Raw genomic sequence first — 21,521 nt, 5'->3', positions numbered from 1 at the left:
TTTCCAGCATGATGATGAGTTGAAACTGTTTTGTTGCCTCTGAGAACCTGCAGGTTAATACAGACATGACAGTGTTGGGTAGGGCCTCTATTGCAGCCAAGTGTATTTGGTGGGTACCTGCTCCAGTGCTCAGGGAACTTTTCGTAAATTTTGAGGCATCCTTAATATTCAACAGCTTGGTAGCCTTATACAGCCTTGAAAACAGATCAGGGGAGGTGATCTTTGCCTCTTCTCCTTTGAAGACCTGAACTCCAAGTTTGATCAGTCTCTGTGCTTCCCAGATAAGGAAGCCACAGGTCTGACTGACCCCGCAGCTAGTTTAGAAGTCAATGCCATGGCACATTTTGATGACCTCCAGTCCCTCAAAGACCCAGATGCCTAGAACCCATGGTCAGAGTCCAGCCTCATCATCTGCTGCATGATGAAAGCCCTTAGATGTGCTTCTCTCAAGCGGTGGGTCAGCTTTGAGAAGGACTTGCAGATTTCACAGTGTTCCAGGGCATGTCTCTTGCCGAAGCAGAACAGATACCTTGTGTGTCCATCATTCAGAGGCATAACTGCCTCACAGAATGGAAAGTTCTTAAAGCCTAGGGACTTGTTGCGGTCAGCCATGGTGGCCAGTACCACTGGTAACTGCAGGAAAGGGAACCCCTCTCCCCACAGGGTCCCATAGGCCTACCTAACTAAACCGACACTGCTAACTAACTACAATGCTGAAGTGGAGGTAAAATCCAAAGACAGTTGCTTTGACATGTACCACAGGTGGTAGAAGGAACTTGCACGTGGTGAGGCAGCTCTGGAAGAAAGGAGGGATGCATGCACTGCCCTATTGGATACTGTTGATTGGAAAGTTCTCTGATGCATATACACTGGACGTGCACTCTCAACTGTGGAATATGTATACAGGCTAGTGCTCGAGGAACTAATAAGATTAACTCTGAGAAACTAAACAGACACTAGTAGTGGATTCATATATTATTTTGGGCCCTGTACCAGCCCAAGGACTAGAAAAGGCTATGGAACTGTTGTGTGCCCTACTACAGGTTGGGGTTGGTTTCTGTGATCCCTGACCCAAGCTTAATTCTCCCACCGTCTGTATTTTCTCAGGCTTTGTGTGTGTGCCAATGTTACAGAAAAGAGTGAGGGAAGAGGGGTAGAGAAAGAGAGCACATGCAAAAGGAGGATTAATTTTGCCCTCTATGTGTATATTTTTCAAAATAATTGCTTCCATGCTCTTTTTCAAAAATGCAAATTTATAAAACAGACCATCTCTTACAGGAAGCTGTATAACCACAAACTAGTGTATGCTCTTGATGGAGAAAAACTATCAATAAGGATATAGAATAAAAAATTTTTAAAAACCACCTAAGTCATTTAAACATTTTTTAAAATTATAAAAAATACTTGCTAGTTAAAAGAATTGAATTGCAACTGTAGTGCAGTGGACAGAACACTCAACTGGGAGTTAGGAGGCCAAAATTCTATTCCTAGCTCTGACACTGACTAGCTCCATGACTTTGGGCAAATCACTTCACTTCTCTATGCCTCTGTTTCCCCTCCCATGCTTAGTCTGTCTTGTCTAGAGTCATAACTTTTCGAGCTAGAAGAGATCATTATGATAATCTAGTCTGACCTCCTCCATAATACAAGCCAAAGAATGTCACCCAATAATTTCTGCATCAAATCCACAACGTGTTTGAACTACATACAGCTTGTCTTTCAGAAAGATATCCAGTCTTGACTTAAAATCTGTAAGTGACTGAGAATCCTTCACATCCCTGAGTAAGTTGTGCCAATGGTTAATTAACCTCGCTTTAAAAAGTTGGCACCTCAGTAATCTGAATTTGGCTAGCTTTAACTTCCCATCATTGGATCTCATTATGCATTTTTCTGCCAGAATAAGGGTTGGCAGAATGAAGCTGTAACAGGGTTGCTTGCCTTTGGGCTGAGGAGCTGGAGTCAAGCCAACCCTGATTACAGAATGAGCCCCACCTGCAGGGAATGAGACAGTTTCTGATAAAGAACAGAAGGTGGCTGCAGTAGGGGAGGAAGATTAGGAGACTGTGTGAGACTGAGAAAGGTCTCCCTGAGACCAGAGGAATTGCTCCAGCTAGGAAGGGCTGAGCATAGCCTGCTAAGCAGGGGCGGCTCTAGCTTTTTTTGCCGCCCCAAGCACGACAGGCAGGCTGCCTTCGGCGGCGTGCCTGCAGGAGGTCCGCCGGTCCCAGGCTTCGGCGTACCCACAGCCGAATTGCCGCTGAATCCGCGGGACCAGCGGACCTCCCGCAGGCACGCTGCCGAAGGCTGCCTGACTGCCGCCCTCGCAGGGACCGGCAGGGCGCCCCCCGTGGCTTGCTGCCCCAGGCACGCGCTTGGAGCGCTGGTGCCTGGAGCTGCCACTGCTGCTAAGTCAAGAAGGACTCTGACCAGAATGGGGGAGTTTGGGCTGTATTAGATTGGAGGAAAGACTTTGTTTTTAACTTTGAACTTTAAGTTAATAAATCAGACCATAAGGAGAGCTTTAATGACTGGACTAGGAAAACCCTGCATGGAGTTTATTTGGGGATGCAAGAAGGGAGGTGAGGCGCTGTGTGAAGGGCTGCCCTAGGACCACGAGGAGGGGCTGTGAGGCAGTCACTCCTCTACAGTATCCTACAATATAGGAAACAGACTATAGCTAAGTGGTAAATAATTCAGAAAGTGTAGGTGGAACAATTGACTTTGAGTCTAGTTAAGGCTTAGAGCAAGGAAATAGGCAACAAAAGTCAATTCAATTAGGCAAAGATGTAAAGGATGTATAAACAGACAGATATGTAGGCATTTTAAAATATTTAAACAAATCTGGCAAGGAGGACTAGGAAATGTGAAATAGGATGACACAAAATAAAATAATAATTAGAAGGACAAAAACTAAAATTATATTTCAGAGGATAGTTTAACTAGCAGCAAATAAGTCTTCAAGCCCATTCTCAGGTAATTACAGTTACAATTGTTTGAGTTCTGGGATCTTCTATGTTCAGTTTTGGACCTGTGCAAAAAAAGCAATGCTAGATGGGCACTAATGATAATTTCTAAATTCAATGTGCTGTCAATCATCAAGGGTAGAAACTGATACTTTATACCAGGGGTTCTCAAACTGGGGGTTGGGACCCCTCAGGAGGTAGCAAGGTTATTACATGGGGGGTCGTGAGCTGTCAACCTCCACCCCAAATCCCGCTTTGCCAGCATTTATAATGGGTTTTTAATTTATAAGGGGGTCACACTCAGAAGCTTGCTATGTGAAAGGGGTCACCAGTAAAAAAGTTTGAGAGCCACTGCTTTATACTATTAGTATTTTAACACAAGGATTCTCACCTTTCTAGAATGACCATGTAATTTGTTCTAGATAGGTCCAAAATATGAGACCTTAAAAAAAGTCATATAATTCTGATGACCCTCTTGATTTTAACAACCATTCTTTGGTGAACCATTATAGACAGAAACCAATTTTTTATACCCCAATGAGTAACTTGGCATCCCAGCTTTCATATGGTATGGAACAGTATTTCTCAAACCTTTTCAGGTGGGCTACTCCTTATTCAAAGTAAAAAAATTTCATGAACCCTTTACATTTACTATATAAGGAAGAGTAAAAGATGTATCAAAGAAATAATTTGTGTATTATGAGAAGCTGACAGAGAATACTTCCTTGAAGAGTATGAGGAGAGAGGGAGCAAGATTTTCTCTCTTTCTTTAGTTTGCTATACATTTTTAACACTTTTGTCTGAATCTTGCTACGAACAAAACTATTTTAATAAAAAGAAACAACTGCTATTAAATATTTTAAAATAAAAAAAAATCTATCAGACATATGACCTGCAGACCAATTCTATTCATACTATCTGTTTCAAGCAATTACAAAAGTTTCTTAACTACCGCTAAGTTAGCAGTTAAGCTTTCTGATAGTGACTCAAAGGGTACGTCTTCACTACCCGCCGTTTCGGCGGGTAGCAATCGATTTATCCGGGATCGATATATCGCGTCTCGTTAAGACGCGATATATCAATCCCCGAACGCGCTCACCGTCGACTCCGGAACTCCACCAGAGCGAGCGGCGGTAGCGCAGTCGACGGGGGAGCCGTGGCTATCAATCCCGCGCCATGTGGACCCCAGGTAATTCGATCCAAGATACTTCGACTTCAGCTACGCTATTCACGTAGCTGAAGTTGTGTATCTTGGATTGATCCCCCCCCCCCAGTGTAGACCAGCCCAAAGGGACAAATACTGCAGAAACTGCTGATTCAGCAGGGAGACAGGTGACCTGGCAGTACCAATAGGCCTGGAAAAATCTGTTTATATTAGAGGAACCACCTCCCCTCATTTGAAATAAAGCAGCATATGTACATTGAGAGGGAATCTTCATCCAGAATACTATCCATCATATAAGGGAAAATATACAATTTTTGACTTAAATGATTTTGACAATCCTGGGTCAAGGGATGAAAGAATGAAAAGAAAAAAAAATGTTACATGAGCCCTATAAAAGGTTATTCTTTTTTTAATTAAGATTCCAATGCAGCAATCTTCACAGAAAGGATAGGGAGTTCCTGGTTAGAAACAGTTTACATAATTTTACAATTTTAAACTATATTTCCTAATGTTTTTTACCTAGATATGTTCTTCTGAAACATTACTCTGTTTTCAGTGAGATGTGATATTTTTTATTGCAAAAAATATCTTAAAATTTTTAGTTAATATTATACAGAGCAATGTAAAATGGTGATCAGAAATAGGCAGTGATCATCACAGTGCATGTTTGCACTTGGAAATATTCTTACCTTGTTGTGGCTATCTTTTCTCCTTTTTTCCAATCCCAAAATACAATGGTGTGATTATCATCTAACCCAATAGATGCCAAAAACTTCCCATCAGCTGTACAAAAATAATATACAATATCAAAGGTGATACTTCATTAACTGCTTGTACAACACAACAAATATACTACAAATTGAATTTCAAAGCAGTGATAACATTACAGATGGAATGTTTTACGGTGGGCAATGTTATATCCTTGGGGGCAACAGTTTTAGGAAGAAATCACTGGAGACGCAGAGAGCTGTAAACCTTGGAGCAGCCATTTATTGCTACACACAGAACTAACCAACAGCCAGCCAAACAGGCTGGGCTATCCCCAAATAATCTAACTCAGTTGCCATAGCAACACAAGATTCTATTACCACGACAACCAAATACACAACAGGCAACAAATACATAGTCAAGTACTTTTACACTGAAAATACTTTTACAATTCCTGATCCTCTGACATGGCACAAAAGGCCTTGAACGCAGCAAAAGGGTACAATTGTATTGTGCCGGGTTGAGGTTAGGATTTGAGAAAATGTGCAAGGGTCTATACAGCTATATGGAGAAACCATTCATTCTACCATAGAGAGCAGGTTTAAGAGCACACCAGCTGCAAGTCTTGTGTGTAACTATTTGATCCATTGGCCGATTGACCACCATGAAAAGGGATATAGGAGGAAAGAATGGTTACTTACCCTATAGTAACTGGGGTCATAGACACCGACTTCTCCTCTGCCTGGTGGGTTTTTCGGCCCGGCCCCGGCCCAGCCCCTGCACCACCCTTGTCCCACCCCCATTCCGCCCCTTCCCCAAAGTCCCCGCCCCACCCTGCCTTTTCCCACCCAACCCCGCCCCTTTCCTGCCCCCATTCCACCCCCTTCCCCCAAGTCCCCGCTCCTGCCCCGCCACATCCCTGCTCCTCCCCGCCCTCCCGGAAACAGCTGTTAGGCGGCAAGGGGTTGGGAAGCGCTGGGAGGAAGGGGAAGGAGCGGGGACACGGCATGCTCGGGGGGGAGAAGGAGGTGAGGAGGGGGGAGCTTGGCTGCCGGTTGGTGCAGAGCACCCGCTAATTTTTCCCCGTGGGTGCTCCAGCCCTGGAGCACTCACGGAGTTGGTGCCTTTGACTGTGGTTCTTCAAGATGTGTTGTCCATACAGATCCCACTCTAGGTATGCATGCATCTAATTCATGTGAGATCAGATTATTTTTGAATAGTAATTCCACTGGGGCCATGCCTGCACTTGCATAACCTCACAACCGCCATAGCTGAGGGTATAAAGGAGCCTCAGCTGCAATTCACTTCCTTTACCAGTAAGAATCCCATATGGATAGGACTCTGAATTAGTCCTTAGGGAAGAAGAGTAGGCCATGGAATTTTTATGGGTCAACATATCTCGAAGAACCACAGTTATTGTAAAGTAACCATTCTTTCTTTGAGTGATTGCCCATACAGCTTCCACTCTTGGTGTCTAGCAAGCAGTTATCTCAAGCCTGGAGGTGGAAAGAGACGTCCTACTTAAAGAGTGACTGCAGGACTGTGCTATTAGAGTTGGCTATTCAATCTGGAAGTCTGTACCAGGGAATAATGGGAAGTAAATGTATTAACAGAGTTACAGGTTTCACCCTGCATATTTCAGATATTAGTCTATTACCCAAGCAAGCGGCAGAGACTGCCTGAGCCTTAGTGGAATGGGTTCTAACGTAACTTGTATGATACTTCTTAGCTATCTGATAGCAATTCTTAATACAATCTGAAACCCATTTAGATAACCTCTGGGTGGAAATAGGTTGCCCTGTAACCTTTTTTGTGAAAGCCACAAACTGTCTGGGAGAGGATCTAAATGACTTCCAAATAAAAGGATAAAGCCTCACCAAGTCTAGGGTATGAAGTTTTGTTTTGCCTGGGGTGGAATGAGGTTTTGGGGAAAAACTAGTAGGTAGATAGATATGACTGAGGTGAAAATCCAAGCCTTCCTTAAGAAGGAACTTGGGGTCCAGCCTAAGTTTGACCTTGTCTTTATGAAATATGGTGTAAAGTGGGACCGGCATAAGGGCCTGAATTTCTGCCACTCTCCTAACTGAAGTAGTAGCCATCAGAAAGGCCATTTTTATTGACAGGTAGTAAAGAAAGCAGGTTGCCATGAGTACAAAGGGGGTTGGGTCCTATTAACTGAATGACAACTAAGTTGAATTCACAGGAAGAGGGAAGCTAACCAACAGATGGGAAGACATGGGTGAAACCCTTAAAAAAATCTCCCCATCAAGGGATGTGTAAATATAGTGTAACTCTGAACTGGAGGGTTATTTGCTGAGATCACTGTTAAATGTACCTTAATTGAACTGACGAAGTCTAGATTGCTTCAGGATAAGTAAAGAATTCAAAACAGTCAGGACTGAGGTTGCCAATGGCAAAAGCTGCTGCTGAACCACCACTATAGAAAATCTCCTCCATTTAGCACTGTAGGTCATTCTGACTGAAGATTTTTCTGCTTTGTAACAAGATGTTTTTGAATTCAGATGAGCAGCTCCTCTCTAATGAAGTCATCCAGCCACTACCTGGGTGGTCCTGCTGGAGCTGGTTGCAGGATCTGGCCTTAGTTGTGGGAAACTAAGTCAGAGAGAAGGTGTAAGGCAATTGACAAACAGGCTGATAGATTCACCAGGATGGAGAACCAAAACTGCCAGGTCCATGCTGGGGCTACCATGATCACATGGCCTGCATTCTGTTGTAGTTTTCTAAGAACTTTGGAGCAAAATGTCTGACATTTGTTTTTGAGGTGTATAGCAAATAGGGAAACCCACCTGAAGATGATGTCATGGAGGACTGAGTCATTGAGGGACCATTTGTGATTCACTGAAAAATCCTTGCTGAGTTGATCCAGTAGGTGGTTTTGTTGCCCAAGTAGGTAGAGGGCTACTGGTGTAAAATGGTGAAGTATGCACCAGTTCCAAAGTTGTGTTGTCTCTTGACACACTGTGTGTTGGGGGAGAGAGGGAGAAATGTGTCCCCTCCCTGACCACGTCTGTTGATATAGTACATTGCAGTGATGTTATCTGTCAGCATTTGAATGGTGAGGCCTTGGGGAAGGTGTAGAAAGGCTTTGCATGCCAATCATATGGCTCTGAGCTCCAGGACATTTATATGTAGCATGGCTTTCCATGAAGACCATAATAATTGAATCCTGAGTTGGTCAAGACGAGCTTCCCATGCTTCTGTGTAGGCATCCATCACCAAAGCCCAGGTAGGAAGAGGCATCAAGAAAGGAATTCCATTGCATAGCTGAAGTGGTTCTGTCCAGCAATTTAATGAGAATAGGACTTCTAGAGCAACTGTGACCAACAGGTTCATGCTGTGTCTGTTCAGTAGATATGCTGATCTCAACGACCCTTGCAGAGGCACCTAGGACGGAAGAATCCCATGCACTGCTACAGGCTGGGGACTGACTGGCTAAGTGGCAGTTCTGCAGAAAAGGACCTGGGGATTATAGTGGATGAGAAGTTGGATATGAGTCAACAGTATGCCCTTGTTGCCAAGAAGGCAATAGTAGTAGCATTGCCAGCAGATTGAGGGAAGTGATTATTCCCCTCTATTCGGCACTGGTGAGGCCACATCTGGAGTATTGCTTCCAGTTTTGGCCCCCCACTACAGAAAGGATATGGACAAATTTGAGAGAGTCCAGCAGAGGTCAACAAAAATGCTTAGGGGGCTGGGGCACATGATTTATGAGGAGAGGCTGAGGAAACCGGGCTTATTTAGTCTGCAGAAGAGAAGGGGGGGAGGGGGATTTGATAGCAGCCTTCAACTATCTGAAGGGGGGTTCCAAAGAGGATGGAGCTCGGCTGTTCTCAGTGGTGGCAGATGACAGAGGGAGGGAGGGATAGCTCAGTGGTTTGAGCATTGGCCTGCTAAACCCAGGGGTGTGAGTTTAATCCTTGAGGGGGCCATTTAGGGATTTGGGGATTTAGTTGGGGATTGGTACTGCTTTGAGCAGGGGGTTGGACTAGATGACCTCCTGAGGTCCCTTCCAACCCTGATATTCTATGATTCTAACAAGGAGCAATGGTCTCAAGTTGCAGTGGGCAAGGTCTAGGTTGGATATTAGGGAAAACTATTTCACTAGGAGGGTGGTGAAGCACTGGAATGAGTTACCTAGGGAGCTGGTGGAATCTCCATCCTTGACAAAGCCTGGCTGGGATGATTTAGTTGGGGTTGGTCCTGCTTTGAGCAGGGGGTTGGACTAGATGACCTCCTGAGGTCTCTTCCAACCCTAATCTTCTATTATTCTAATAAGTCAAGTTGGTTACCTGCTGTAGGGATTTTCCCTGAACCACCAAGTCATCTACATAGGGATAAACCTGTATTCCTCACCTACAAAGATGTGCAGTCATTACAGCCAGGACTTCAGTGAAGACCTGAGGAGCTCTTGAGAAGCCAAAAGGCAGGACTCTGTATTGGTATTAAGCTGCTTCTACCAGGAATCTCTGGTACTTTCTGTGAGCTGGGAGGATGGAGGTATGAAAGTAAGCATCTTGAAGGTTGAGAGCCATGAATCGGTCCATAGTATCCAGGGAAGGTATTACGGAAGCAAGCTGATGACACAGAATTGGACATGATGAATAAACATATTGAGACCACAAAGATTGAGGATAGGTCTCCAACTCCTTTCTTGTTTGGAAGTAGGAAGTAATGGGAATGAAAGCCCTTTCCTGTGAATTCTAAGGACACTTCTTCCATTGCTCTGAGTTGTAGCAGGGAGTCTACTCCCTATTTCAACTGTCTCTCATGAGACTGCACTGGATGTGAAGGCATGCAGAGCACAGCCACTGAAACAACAGACACTGCTATTCAAAAAGAATCCAATCTCAAGTACATGGGGGCATGAGCACTGAGAATGGAATCTGGGTGGGCAATCACTTGAAGAAGAACATAGGTTTATGCAGCAGCAATTGTGAAACAGCTCAGCTGCTGCTTGGTAAACATGGGTAAGAATTCTTTCTCCCACTGTACATGAAGAACTCCTAAGCACACATCTGGTTATCAAGCTGTATGCTAAGAATACGATTTGTTTCCAAGTGAAGTATTGACTAGCAATAGAGAAATGTTTCTTTGTAAAAATTCTTTATTAATATCCCTGCTTTAAATGCGAAACAGAATTCCACTTTAACTAAGGAGTTGCAATTGGCATCAGCATAATTTGGAACTATGAATTTGTAGGCAGAATTTTCAGGGCAGGACACAATGAATGATTCTGAAAAAATGTGTGTACCTGTTGTACCATATGTGAATGGAAACAGACCTTTGTGTTCAAAAATCCAGTAACTGTTTGCAAAACATACCATTCCCATTAACATACCATTCCCATTAACTCAGTTTTGTGGAACTAAGTACCTAAACATTGGGAGAGCTCCCACATCCATTATAACATTCTATTGTTCTGGAGATTATATGTTTATAATAGCACCCATGATGTGCTAGGCATTTTCTGGACACATAAGAAGGGGTGTCTTGAAGAGTTCATTGATGGACAAACAGCAAAGTAAACATACTTCAAAGAAGAGCAACTATAAAATGGATTTTCTATTCAAATCAACTAGATTAATTATGGGTAACAACAGAAACAGGTGTTTAAGAAGGACTTAAATGTGAACGGGTTGAGGCCTGGAGGATGAGCTCAGGAAGGCTGGACCATGTGGAAGAAGGCATATAGGTGATTGTTAGAGCAACTAACTAATAGGTGGATGAATGTGAGAACGGGGGCAGAGTAGAGGACACTGCAGAGCTTGACAGTGGGAAACCAATTGTCAAGGATCTCACACCTGTGTGGTTGTCAGCCATCACCTTAAGCCTCTCCCCTGCAAGCTGTATCTTACATGTACAGTCCATGTCTAGACTAGAAAAACAGATTGTGTTTTAATATGTTAGCTATCATGCTTTCTATCTAAAGTATTTATGTGACCTCATTACAATAGTATCGGAGGACTTCACAATCTTTTAAAATGTATTTTTACCTCACAGCATCCCTGTGAGACAGGCCGGTACTATTCTTCCATTTGACAGCTGGGGACCTGAGGGACAGAGGGTGAGATTCACAAAGGCATTTAGGCACTGTGATGCTGTGCACAACTATACCTCACTTTCAAGCACCTAGAAATTCACTGGGATTCACAAAACCTGAATTGGTGCTCAGGTTTCTTATTCTGTGAATGAAGAGCTATAGGACGTTCTGATGTGGGTCTCCCTCAGTCTCTCCTGTTGAAGCTGCTGCCCTTTGGATTAAATAATTCAAGCCACTGGAGTAGGGGGACTGGACCATAAATCTCCCGCAGCCTAGGGGAATAATCTAACCACCAGCCTAGAGAGTCATTCCCTCTCTCAGTGACTAATTATTTATTCAAAGCGGAACAGCTTCAACAGGGAGGAGGGAATATATGAGAACTCAGCACAAAATTGAGATGTTGTGAACAAAATGAATCAAGGAACCAAAGAACATGAAGAGAAGAAATTCTTGAATTGCCTATACACCACTGCAAGGAGCCTGGGTAACAAATAAGAAGAAAAGACAGTTACCTTTTCTGTAACTGGTGTTCTTCGAGATGTGTTGCTCATGTCCATTCCACAATAGGTGTGCATGCTCGCCACGTGCACTGGTGCAGGAAGTTTTTCCCCTAGCAATACCCGTAGGGGAGCACCCCTAGTGATGCCTGGAGTGGTGCCTCTATGGTGCGGTATAAGAGGCGCTGTGCGCTCCCCCCACCCTCAGTTCCATAGAATCATAGAATATCAGGGTTGGAAGGGACCTCAAGAGGTCATTTAGTCCAACCCCCTGCTCAAAGCAGGACCAATCCCCAACTAAATCATCCCAGCCAGGGCTTTGTCAAGCCTGAACTTAAAAACCTCCAAGGAAGGAGATTCCACTACCTCCCTAGGTAACCCATTCCAGTGCTTCACCACCCTCCTAGTGAAAAAGTTTTTCCTAATATTCAGCCTAAACCTCCCCCATTGCAACTTGAGACCATTACTCCTTGTTCTATCATCTGCTACCACTGAGAACAGTCTAGATCCATCCTCTTTGGAACCCCTTTCAGGTAAATGAAAGCAGCTATCAAATCCCCTCTCGTTCTTCTCTTCTGCAGACTAAACAATCCCAGTTCCCTCAGCCTCTCCTCATAAGTCATGTGCTCCAGCCCCCTAATCATTTTTGTTGCCCTCCACTGGACTCTTTCCAATTTTTCCACATACTTCTTGTAGGCCCAAAACTGGACACAGTACTCCAGATGAGGCCTCACCAATGTCGAATAGAGGGGAATGATCACGTCCCTCCATCTGCTGGCAATGCCCCTACTTATACAGCCCAAAATGCTGTTAGCCTTCTTGGCAACAAGGGCACACTGTTGACTCATATCCAGCTTCTCATCCACTGTAACCCCTAGGTCCTTTTCTGCAGAACTGCTGCCTAGCCATTCGCTCCCTAGTCTGTAGCAGTGCATAGGATTCTTCCGTCCTAAGTGCAGGACTCTGCACCTGTCCTTGTTGAACCTCATCAGATTTCTTTTGGCCCAATTCTCTAACACTGCTCTACAGCCAAAATGCTTCTGAAATAAATGTAGTCAAACTTTACTAATTCTGGGTCACAGAGAACTAAAATGATGCTTAAAATTGATGATTGGCTCTAGTTTTCAAGATATGCTATTGGGTCAGTATATACGACCCTTGACTTGGGAATGGCAGAGGATAAGTGAGTTATAAAGGGAAGGGATCTCAGTTTAAACCAGAAATGGCTAAAATACATCTTTGACTGGATCTATGAATAAATCTATGACTGGGTTTGGACAGTACTTGCTTTTTAGGCAAAACAATGAATGATGCAATCTGAAGTTGGTATTGCGTCATACATGATATGAATTGCATCATGTTATTCCTAGAAGTCATGGATGATGCAATCATAACGAAGCTTACATCACTCTGCTGAACAAATTGCCCTATATCAGCTCTAGAAATCATACAGTGTTGTGCTCTCTTATTTGTCAGTGTCTGATTTTCCAAAGGGACACATTTCTGTTTAGCCAAAGTGAGCAGAGATGCCTCGTACTTGTGTGAACACTGCAGATAACTTCTGCTATGTTTGTGGTGAAGTGATTTTTGCATCACAAAAGCGCAGTATAACCACTATGGTTAAGAAAGCCTATCACCTTTATTTTGGCTGCAAAATTGGAGATCAGGACAAGAGGTGGGCCCCACACATATGCTGCAACACTTGTGCAACAAATCTTCGCCAGTGGTTGAACAGGAAAAGGAAATCTATGCCTTTTGCAGTGCCAATGATTTGGAGAGAGCCAACAGATCATACCAGCAATTGTTACTTCTGCATGGTGCCTCCAGTGTCAAAGAAGAAAAAGTGGACTGTGCATTATCCAAACATTCCATCAGCTATACGCCCAGTACGCCACGGAGAAGGACTGCCGGTTCCTGATGCACCAGAATCATTCTCACTTGAGTCAGACGAGGAAGAGGAAGAGGATGAAACTTCTGGTCCTGAACCATCAATGTCACAGGACCCACATTTTCTCCCATCCTCCTCCTCTGAACCACACCTCATAACACAAGGTGAACTGAATGACCTTGTCAGGGATTTGGAACTACGCAAGAGTAAGGCAGAGCTGTTGGGCTCCAGACTACAGCAGTGGAATCTCCTGGCAGGTGATGTTAGGGTTTCCATGTTCCGTGACCGTCAAAAGGATCTTGTCCCATTCTTCTTCATGGAAGGTGATCTTGTAGCCTGCAACAACATCGATGGTGTGATGGCAGCCCTCAACATCGTTCACGATCCAGATGAGTGGAGACTGTTCATTGATTCATCGAAGACGAGTTTTACTGCATAATGGCAATGTTTTGCCATCAATTCCAGTTGGTCATGCAGTCCATATGAAGGAAACCTATGACAACATGAAACAACTTTTGAGGTGCATAAACTATGACCAACATCAGTGGCAGCTCTGTGGCGATTTGAAGGTTGTTGCTCTCTTGCTTGGTCTGCAGACTGGATACACAAAGTACTGCTGTTTTCTCTGCGAATGGGATAGTCGTGCAAGAGATTCCCACTACATCAAGAAAGATTGGCCACTCCGACAGTCATTGGAGCCTGGGAGGAAAAGCGTTCAGCATCCACCACTTGTTGAATCAAGGAAGATTTTGTTACCACCCTTTCACATCAAGCTGGGTCTGATGAAGAACTTTGTCAAGGCCATTGACAAAACACAAGCAGCTTTCAAGTACCTCTGTGGAAAATTTCCAAGGTTAAGTGAAGCTAAGATAAAGGAAGGTGTCTTTGTTGGTCCTCAGATTCGTGAACTTCTTCGAGATGATGCATTTGACCATGCACTGCGTGGCAAGGAAAAGACGGCATGGAAAGCCTTCCAGTTAGTAGCAATAAATTTTCTCGGAAACAACAAGGCAGACAACTACAGGTTGTTGGTGGAAAACCTCCTCAAGGCATACAAAAGCCTTGGTTGCAACATGTCACTAAAGATACATTTTTTGCACTCTCATCTAGATTTTTTTCCACCAAACTGCGGAGCAGTGAGCGACGAGCACGGCGAGCGATTTCACCAGGACATTGCAACAATGGAGAAACGCTATCAGGGCAAATGGAGCCCATCAATGCTTGCAGACTATTGCTGGACAGTGACAAGAGATGCTCCATTTAATGAATACAAGAGACAAGCCAAGAAGCGCCGAGTAGACACTGAATAGGACTAAACTATGTACATAATACTTTTTTGCCTTTTGTTTCATAATAAATTTTATTTATATAACCCTTTTGCTGATTTTTAAAGTGTTACATAAACAGGACAGGTGAAATATTATCATGTAAAGCAACCATAAACACATGAAAAGACCTAGGTTTACAATTTATGATTAAAACTCTACTATCTACACAATATACATAGACATAAAATGTAAAAACTTAAATATCTTAGCAACAGTAGCCAATCAGTTGTTTTAATTGTCATATTTGAATTCAGCACATCAAAATACATAATAAATAGCACATTTTATCTCTGAAGCAGATGACTTCTCAAAAATTGTAGACCAGTGTAATTTGTCTAGGTCCTTCTGTATCCCATCCCTACCCTCCAGTGTATCTACCACTCCTCCCAGTTTAGTGTCATCTGCAAAATTGCTGAGGGTGCAGTCCACGCCATCCTCCAGATCATTAATGAAGATATTGAACAAAACTAGCCCCAGGACCAACCCTTGGGGCACTGCGCTTGATACCAGCTGCCAACTAGACATGGAGCCATTGATCACTGCCCGTTGAGCCCGACGATCTAGCCAGCTTTCTATCCACCTTATAGTCCATTCATCCAGCCCATACTTCTTTAACTTGCCGGCAAGAATATTGTGGGAGACTGTATCAAAAGCTTTGCTAAAATCAAGGAATCCACTGCTTTCCCCTCATTCACAGAGCCAGTTATCTCGTCATAGAAGGCAAATAGTTAGTCAGGCATGACTTGCTCTTTGTGAATCCATGCTGACTGTTCCTGATCACTTTCCTCTCCTCTAAGTGCTTCAGAATTGATTCCTTGAGGACCTGCTCCATGATTTTTCCAGGGACTGAGGTGAGGCTGACTGGCCTGTGGTTCCCCGGATCCTCCTTCTTCCCTTTTTTAAAGATGGGCACTACATTCAGAGCCGGCTCTAGGATTTTTGCTGCCCAAAGCAAAAACAATTTTGGCCGCCCCCCCCCCCGTTTTTAATTACCCCACCCCCGGCCCCGCCTCAACTCCGCCCCTTCCCCAAATCCCCAGCCCTGCCTCCTCCCCCCAGGCTCTCAAGCCTAGGAGGGAGGGAGGGGGAGCAGCGGTGCCCGCGCCGCGGCCACTCTGAGTCTCCCCCTCCCTCCCTCCCAGGCTCTCAAGCCTGGGAGGGAGGGAGAGCAGCGGTGCGCGAAACACCTGTTTCGCGCGCCGCGGCCGCTCGGGATCTCCCCCTCCCTCCCAGGTTTGAGAGCCTGGGAGGGAGGGGGAGACCCCGAGTGGCCGCGGCACGCGAAACAGCTGATTTGTGCGCCGCTGCTCCCCCTCCCTCCCAGGCTTGAGAGCCTGGGAGGGAGGGCGAGTAGCGGCACGTGAATCAGCTGTTTGTGGCAGCAGCAGCAGAGGTGAGCTAGGGTGGCCGGGGTACATTTTTAGGGGCGGCATTCTGGCGCCGGCCATGCCGCCCCTAAAAATGTGCCGCCCCAAGCACCAGCTTGTTTTGCTGGTGCCTACAGCCGGCCCTGACTACATTAGCCTTTTTCCAGTCATCCAGGACCTCCCCCGATCGCCATGAGTTTTCAAAGATAATGGCCAATGGCTCTGCAATCACATCCGCCAACTCCTTTAGCACCCTCGGATGCAGCGCAGCTGGACCCATGGACTTGTGCTCGTCCAGCTTTTCTAAATAGTCCTGAACCACTTCTTTCTCCACAGAGGGCTGGTCACCTCCTCCCCATGCTGTGCAGTAGTCTGGGAGCTGACCTTGTTCGTGAAAACAGAGGCAAAAAAAGCATTGAGTACATTAGCTTTTTCCACATCCTCTGTCACTAGGTTGCCTCCCTCATTCAGTAAGGGGCCCACACTTTCCTTGACCTTCTTCTTGTTGCTAATATACCTGAAGAAACCCTTCTCGTTACTCTTAACATCTCTTGCTAGCTGCAACTCCAAGTGTGATTTGGCCTTCCTGATTTCACTCCTGCATGCCTGAGCAATATTTTTATACTCCTTCCCGGTCATTTGTCCAATCTTCCACTTCTTGTAAGCTTCTTTTTTGCGTTTAAGATCAGCAAGGATTTCACTATTAAGCCAAGCCGGTCGCCTGCCATATTTACTATTCTTTCTACACATCGGGATGGTTTGTTCCTGCAACCTCAATAAGGATTCTTTAAAATACAGCCAGCTCTCCTGGACTCCTTTCCCCCTCATGTTATTCTCCCAGGGGATCCTGCCCATCAGTTCCCTGAGGGAGTCAAAGTCTGCTTTTCTGAAGTCCAGGGTCCGTATTCTGCTGCTTTCTTCCTTTCTTCCTTGTGTCAGGATCCTAAACTCAACCATCTCATGGTTACTGCCTCCCAGGTTCCCATCCACTTTTGCTTCCCCTACTAATTCTTCCCGGTTTGTGAGCAGCAGGTCAAGAAGAGCTCTGCCCCTAGTTGGTTCCTCCAGCACTTGCACCAGGAAATTGTCCCCTATACTTTCCAAAAACTTCTTGGATTGTCTGTGCACCACTGTATTGCTCTCCCAGCAGATATCAGGGTAATTAAAGTCTCCCATGAGAACCAGGGCCTGTGATCTAGTAACTTCTGTTAGTTGCCAGAAGAAAGCCTCCACCACCTCACCTCCCTGGTCTGTTGGTCTATAGCAGACTCCCACCATGACATCACCCTTGTTGCTCACACTTCTAAACTTAATCCAGAGACTCTCAGGTTTTTCTGCAGTTTCACACCGGAGCTCTGAGCAGTCATACTGCTCTCTTACATACAATGCAACTCCCCCACCTTTTCTGCCCTGCCTGTCCTTTCTGAACAGTTTATATCCATCCACGACAGTACTCCAGTCATGTGAGTTATCCCACCAAGTCTCTGTTATTCCAATCACATCATAATTCCTTGACTGTGCCAGGACTTCCAGTTCTGCCTGCTTGTATCCCAGGCTTCTTGCATTTGTGTATTGCCAGACAACTCCGACAGAGGTGTAGGAAGCCGGGATGTGGAATGAACATGAGCAACACATCTCGAAGAACACCAGTTACGGAAAAGGTAACTGTCTTTTCTTCTTCGAGTGATTGCTCATGTGCATTCCACAATAGGTTATTCCAAGCTATATCTGTTGGAGGTGGGTAGGAGTTCAGAGACTCTCGGGACGGAGTACAGCCCTGCTGAACCCGGCATCCTCCCTGGTTTGGGAGACGATCGCATAATGCGAGGTGAACGTGTGAACTGAAGACCATGTGGCAGCCCTACAAATGTCCTGAATGGGAACATGGGCTAAAAAGGCAGCCGATGAGGCTTGCACTCTAGTCGAGTGTGCCCTCACAATTGGCTGCGGGGGGACTCCCTCCAGGTCATAACAAGTACGAATACACGAGGTGATCCAGTTGGAGAGCTGCTGAGTGAAGATCGGCCAACCTCTCATGCGTTCAGCCGAGGTGATGAACAGCTGCAAGGACTTCCTGAATGGCTTAGTACATTCCAGGTTAAAAGCCAGAGCCCGTCTCACATCCAGCATGTGGAGGTGGCGCTCCCCACTGGATGCATGGGGCTTGGGACAGAGCACCGGCAGGAAGATGTCCTGACCCATGTGATAGGTGGAGACCACCTTGGGGAGGAACGAAGGATGTGGTCGGAGCTGGACCTTATCCTTGTGGAACACGGTGTATGGGGGCTCGGAGGTCGGGTCCTAAGCTCTAAGACCCATCTAGCTGACGTGATCGCCACCAGGAAGACTACCTTCCACGAGAGGTGCGACCAGGAGCATGTGGTTAGCGGCTCAAACGGGGGACCCATCAACCGAGCCAGCACCAAGTTCAGGTCCCACTGTGGGACGGGGGCCTAACATACGGGAAAAGACGATCCAATCCCTGGAGGAATCGGCCAGTCATAGCATGGGAGAATACTGTGTGGCCCTGCAATGGTGGGTGGAAGGCCGATATGGCCGCCAAGTGCACCTTGACGCTAGGCCCTGGGCTCTAAGGTGAAGGAGGTAGTCTAAAATGAGCTGGATCAGACCAGCCATGGGTGACACGCTCCGATCAGCTGCCTACCGGGAAAACCAAGACCACTTTGCCAGGTAGGCCTGATGTGTGGAGGGCTGTCTGCTTTCCAGGAGGACGCGCTGAACCCCTTCCGAGTACGTCCTTTCCTCCCGGCCTAACAATTGAGCGGCCATGCCATGTGGTGGAGTGCCACTAGGTTGGGGTGGAGGAGGTGGCCCTGGTCCTGGGAGAGCAGGTCCCGGCGGGATGGTAACGGCCACGGCGGGGCTACTGCCAGGCTCGTGAGAGTCCCATACCAATGTCCGTTTTTATCTTCTCCAAGACCTTGCCGATCAGCGGGATTGGGGGGAAGGCATAGAGAAGCTGGCCCGACCAGGATAGGAGGAAGGCATCGGAGATGGCGCCCGCGCCCAACCCCCCCAGAGCAGAAGCGGGAACACCAGAGAGACCATACAAAACTTGAGCTTTACCATGTATTGGTTCAGGCCTCGCAGGTCCAGGATGGGCCTGAGCCCCCATTTGGCCTTCGGGATAAGGAAGTAGCGGGAGTAGAAAACCTTGTTTCTGAACTCCGCTGGCACCACTTCCACTGCTCCTAGGCCAAGGAGCTGCCCCACCTCCTGCTTGAGCAGGGCCTCATGAGAGGGGTCCCCCAGGAGGGACGGGGGCGGAGGGTGGGTGGGCGGGGTAGAGGTAAACTATAGGGTGTAGCCCCGGGAGATGGTGTTGAGGACCCATCAGTCCGAGGTCAGCCGTGACCACTCCGGGAGAAAAGCACACAACCAGTTGGAGAAGGAAAGCTTTATTACGGGTGGATCACTGGTATGAACTGGTAAGTTGCCTCCAGGCGTCCCGTCAAAATTGACGTTTTCCCGCCTGTTTGCCCTTGGAAGGCCCAGGTTGGGGGGCAGATCAGGACTGCCTCTGCGGGCGTTTCTTATAGTCCGTTGACTTTTTATAAGGGGTCTCATATTTAGAGCGGCCTGGGTGGGAGCCTGCCGTGGCTTAAACTTGGTTCTGGCTGGAGCCGGGACATAGAGGCCAAGGGTCTTAAGCGTTGTGCAGGAATCTTTCAGGCCATGCAATTTCACATCCGTCTGTTCAGCAAACAGGGCCTTGCCATCGAACGGAAGGTCCTGTAAGGAGTTCTGTGCCTCGCTGGACAGCTCAGACAGCAGGAGCCACGATGCCCTCCTCATGGACACCGCGGAGGCCACAGACCTTGCAGCCGTATCCACAGCATCCGACAGTGCCTGAAGGGTCGCCCTGGCAGCCACTGTACCCTCCTCCACCAGAGCCTTGAACTCCTTCTTGTCATGCTCTTGGAGGGAGTCCTCAAATTTGGCCAGAGAGTCCCACAAATTGAACTCATACCTCCCCAGGAGGGCTTGGTGGTTTGCCACCCTTAACTGGAAACTTGAGGCCAAATAAACCTTTCTCCCAGACAGGTCCAGACTCCTTGAGTCTTTATTTTTTGGAGTAGGGGCTGGTTGGCCCTGCCTCTCCCTGTGGTTGACTGACTTGACCACTAGGGAGTTGGGGGCAGGGTGGGTGTACAGGTATTCATGCCCCTTGGCGGGCACAAAGTACTTCCGTTCTGCCCTCTTAGAGATGGGGGGCATGGTAGCCAGGGTTTGCCACAAGGCATTTGAAATCTTTGCCACCCCTTCATGGAGTGGGAGGGCCACCCTGCCTGGTGCCGAGGCCAAGAGGACATTGAAGAGGGAGTCCAAGGGTTCCTCCACCTCCTCGGCTTGAAGGTTGAGGCTTGATGCCACCCTTTTCAACAGTTCCTGGTGGGCCTTAGAGTCCTCTTGCGGAACAGGTGGAGGAGGGGCCATAATCACCTCATCAGAGGAGGATGAGGATGGGGGTGCGGTACTCTGTGTACCCACCGGTGCCGGAGGTCCCACCACTTGATTGCCCTCCGGGCGCGGAACTGGAGATGAACACCCCACTGACTCCTTCCTGGGAGGCTGAGATAGGGTGGCCGACGGTCTCTCTGAGGCTCCGGCCACTGAGCGAGCCACCACCAGGGGCTGCATCAAGGGCCACGGAGCCCATTGGTACCACGGTGCTGGCCAAGGAGCCTGGTGCCACTGCACCTGCTGTGGCACCGGCGGAGCACGCTGTTCAGCCTGACTTGCCTGTCCCATCGACTGATGACTACGAAGGGAGGCCAGGCTGGCGTACGATCAGGAACGGTGCTGACCATGAGACCGTGATCCCAGTGTGGAGGAGCGGGAGTACCGCCGGTAGCAGCTGCTCCACGATCGGCTCTGACGAGCAGATCCGCGATGACAAGGTGCCGGCAATCGACACCTGGGACTGCGGGAGTGGTGCCACAGTGGGGTCCTGGAGTGAGACGAAGAACGGGAACGGCGTAGCCTCTTGGAGATGAGGACCTCCGGTGCCGTCTGTTCTGGTCTCGATGGGGCATGCTCTCCTCACAAGGTCTACGGTCCCTCGAGGCAGAGTGGTGCCTGGAACCCATGCCAGTCGGTACCCAGCCAGACAACCTGGTGGGGTCGATGGAGACCGGCGTGGCCTGCGCACGGAGCGGTCTCTGAGCCGTGAACGGCGTCGGGAACATTCCCTAGACCACGAATGGTACTGACCAGGCGGCAACTGCAGAGATCCAAGCAGTGGCTTGCCTCTGGACCGGGAAACCAATGGTGGCGGTGCCCCTGCTACCGGCAGAGACATAACGTCCCGGGCCACTTGCAGGGCCTCCGGCATGGAGGGTACCTGGACGTCGGGGAGATCGGCACAGAGTGGGCCGGGCTACTCAGCTCAACCTGAGTCGGAGGCCTGGAGGCCGACGGGGATTGAGAACTGCCCAACGTGAGTCTAGTCTCTCCCCCAGTCTTGCTACAGTGTCTCGGCGGAGAAGACCTCTTCTTAGCCTTTTTGGAGTGTCCCACAGA

General features: G+C 47.3%; 1 protein-coding gene across 2 annotated transcripts in view; it reads right to left on the bottom strand.

Annotated features, from left to right (window-relative positions):
- EML6 (EMAP like 6) overlaps positions 1 to 21,521 on the bottom strand; it is a 373,229-nt gene that overhangs the window by 96,959 nt on the left and 254,749 nt on the right. For both annotated transcript variants that reach the window (XM_065401031.1, XM_065401032.1), the window contains exon 16: positions 4,818 to 4,911. In XM_065401031.1, coding sequence (XP_065257103.1) covers positions 4,818 to 4,911 — 94 coding nt within the window. The remainder of the gene's footprint in view (positions 1 to 4,817; positions 4,912 to 21,521) is intronic.

Source organism: Emys orbicularis, chromosome 3, assembly GCF_028017835.1.
Source record: "Emys orbicularis isolate rEmyOrb1 chromosome 3, rEmyOrb1.hap1, whole genome shotgun sequence".
Taxonomy (NCBI): domain Eukaryota; kingdom Metazoa; phylum Chordata; order Testudines; family Emydidae; genus Emys; species Emys orbicularis.
This window is presented reverse-complemented; position numbering and strand designations above follow the sequence as displayed.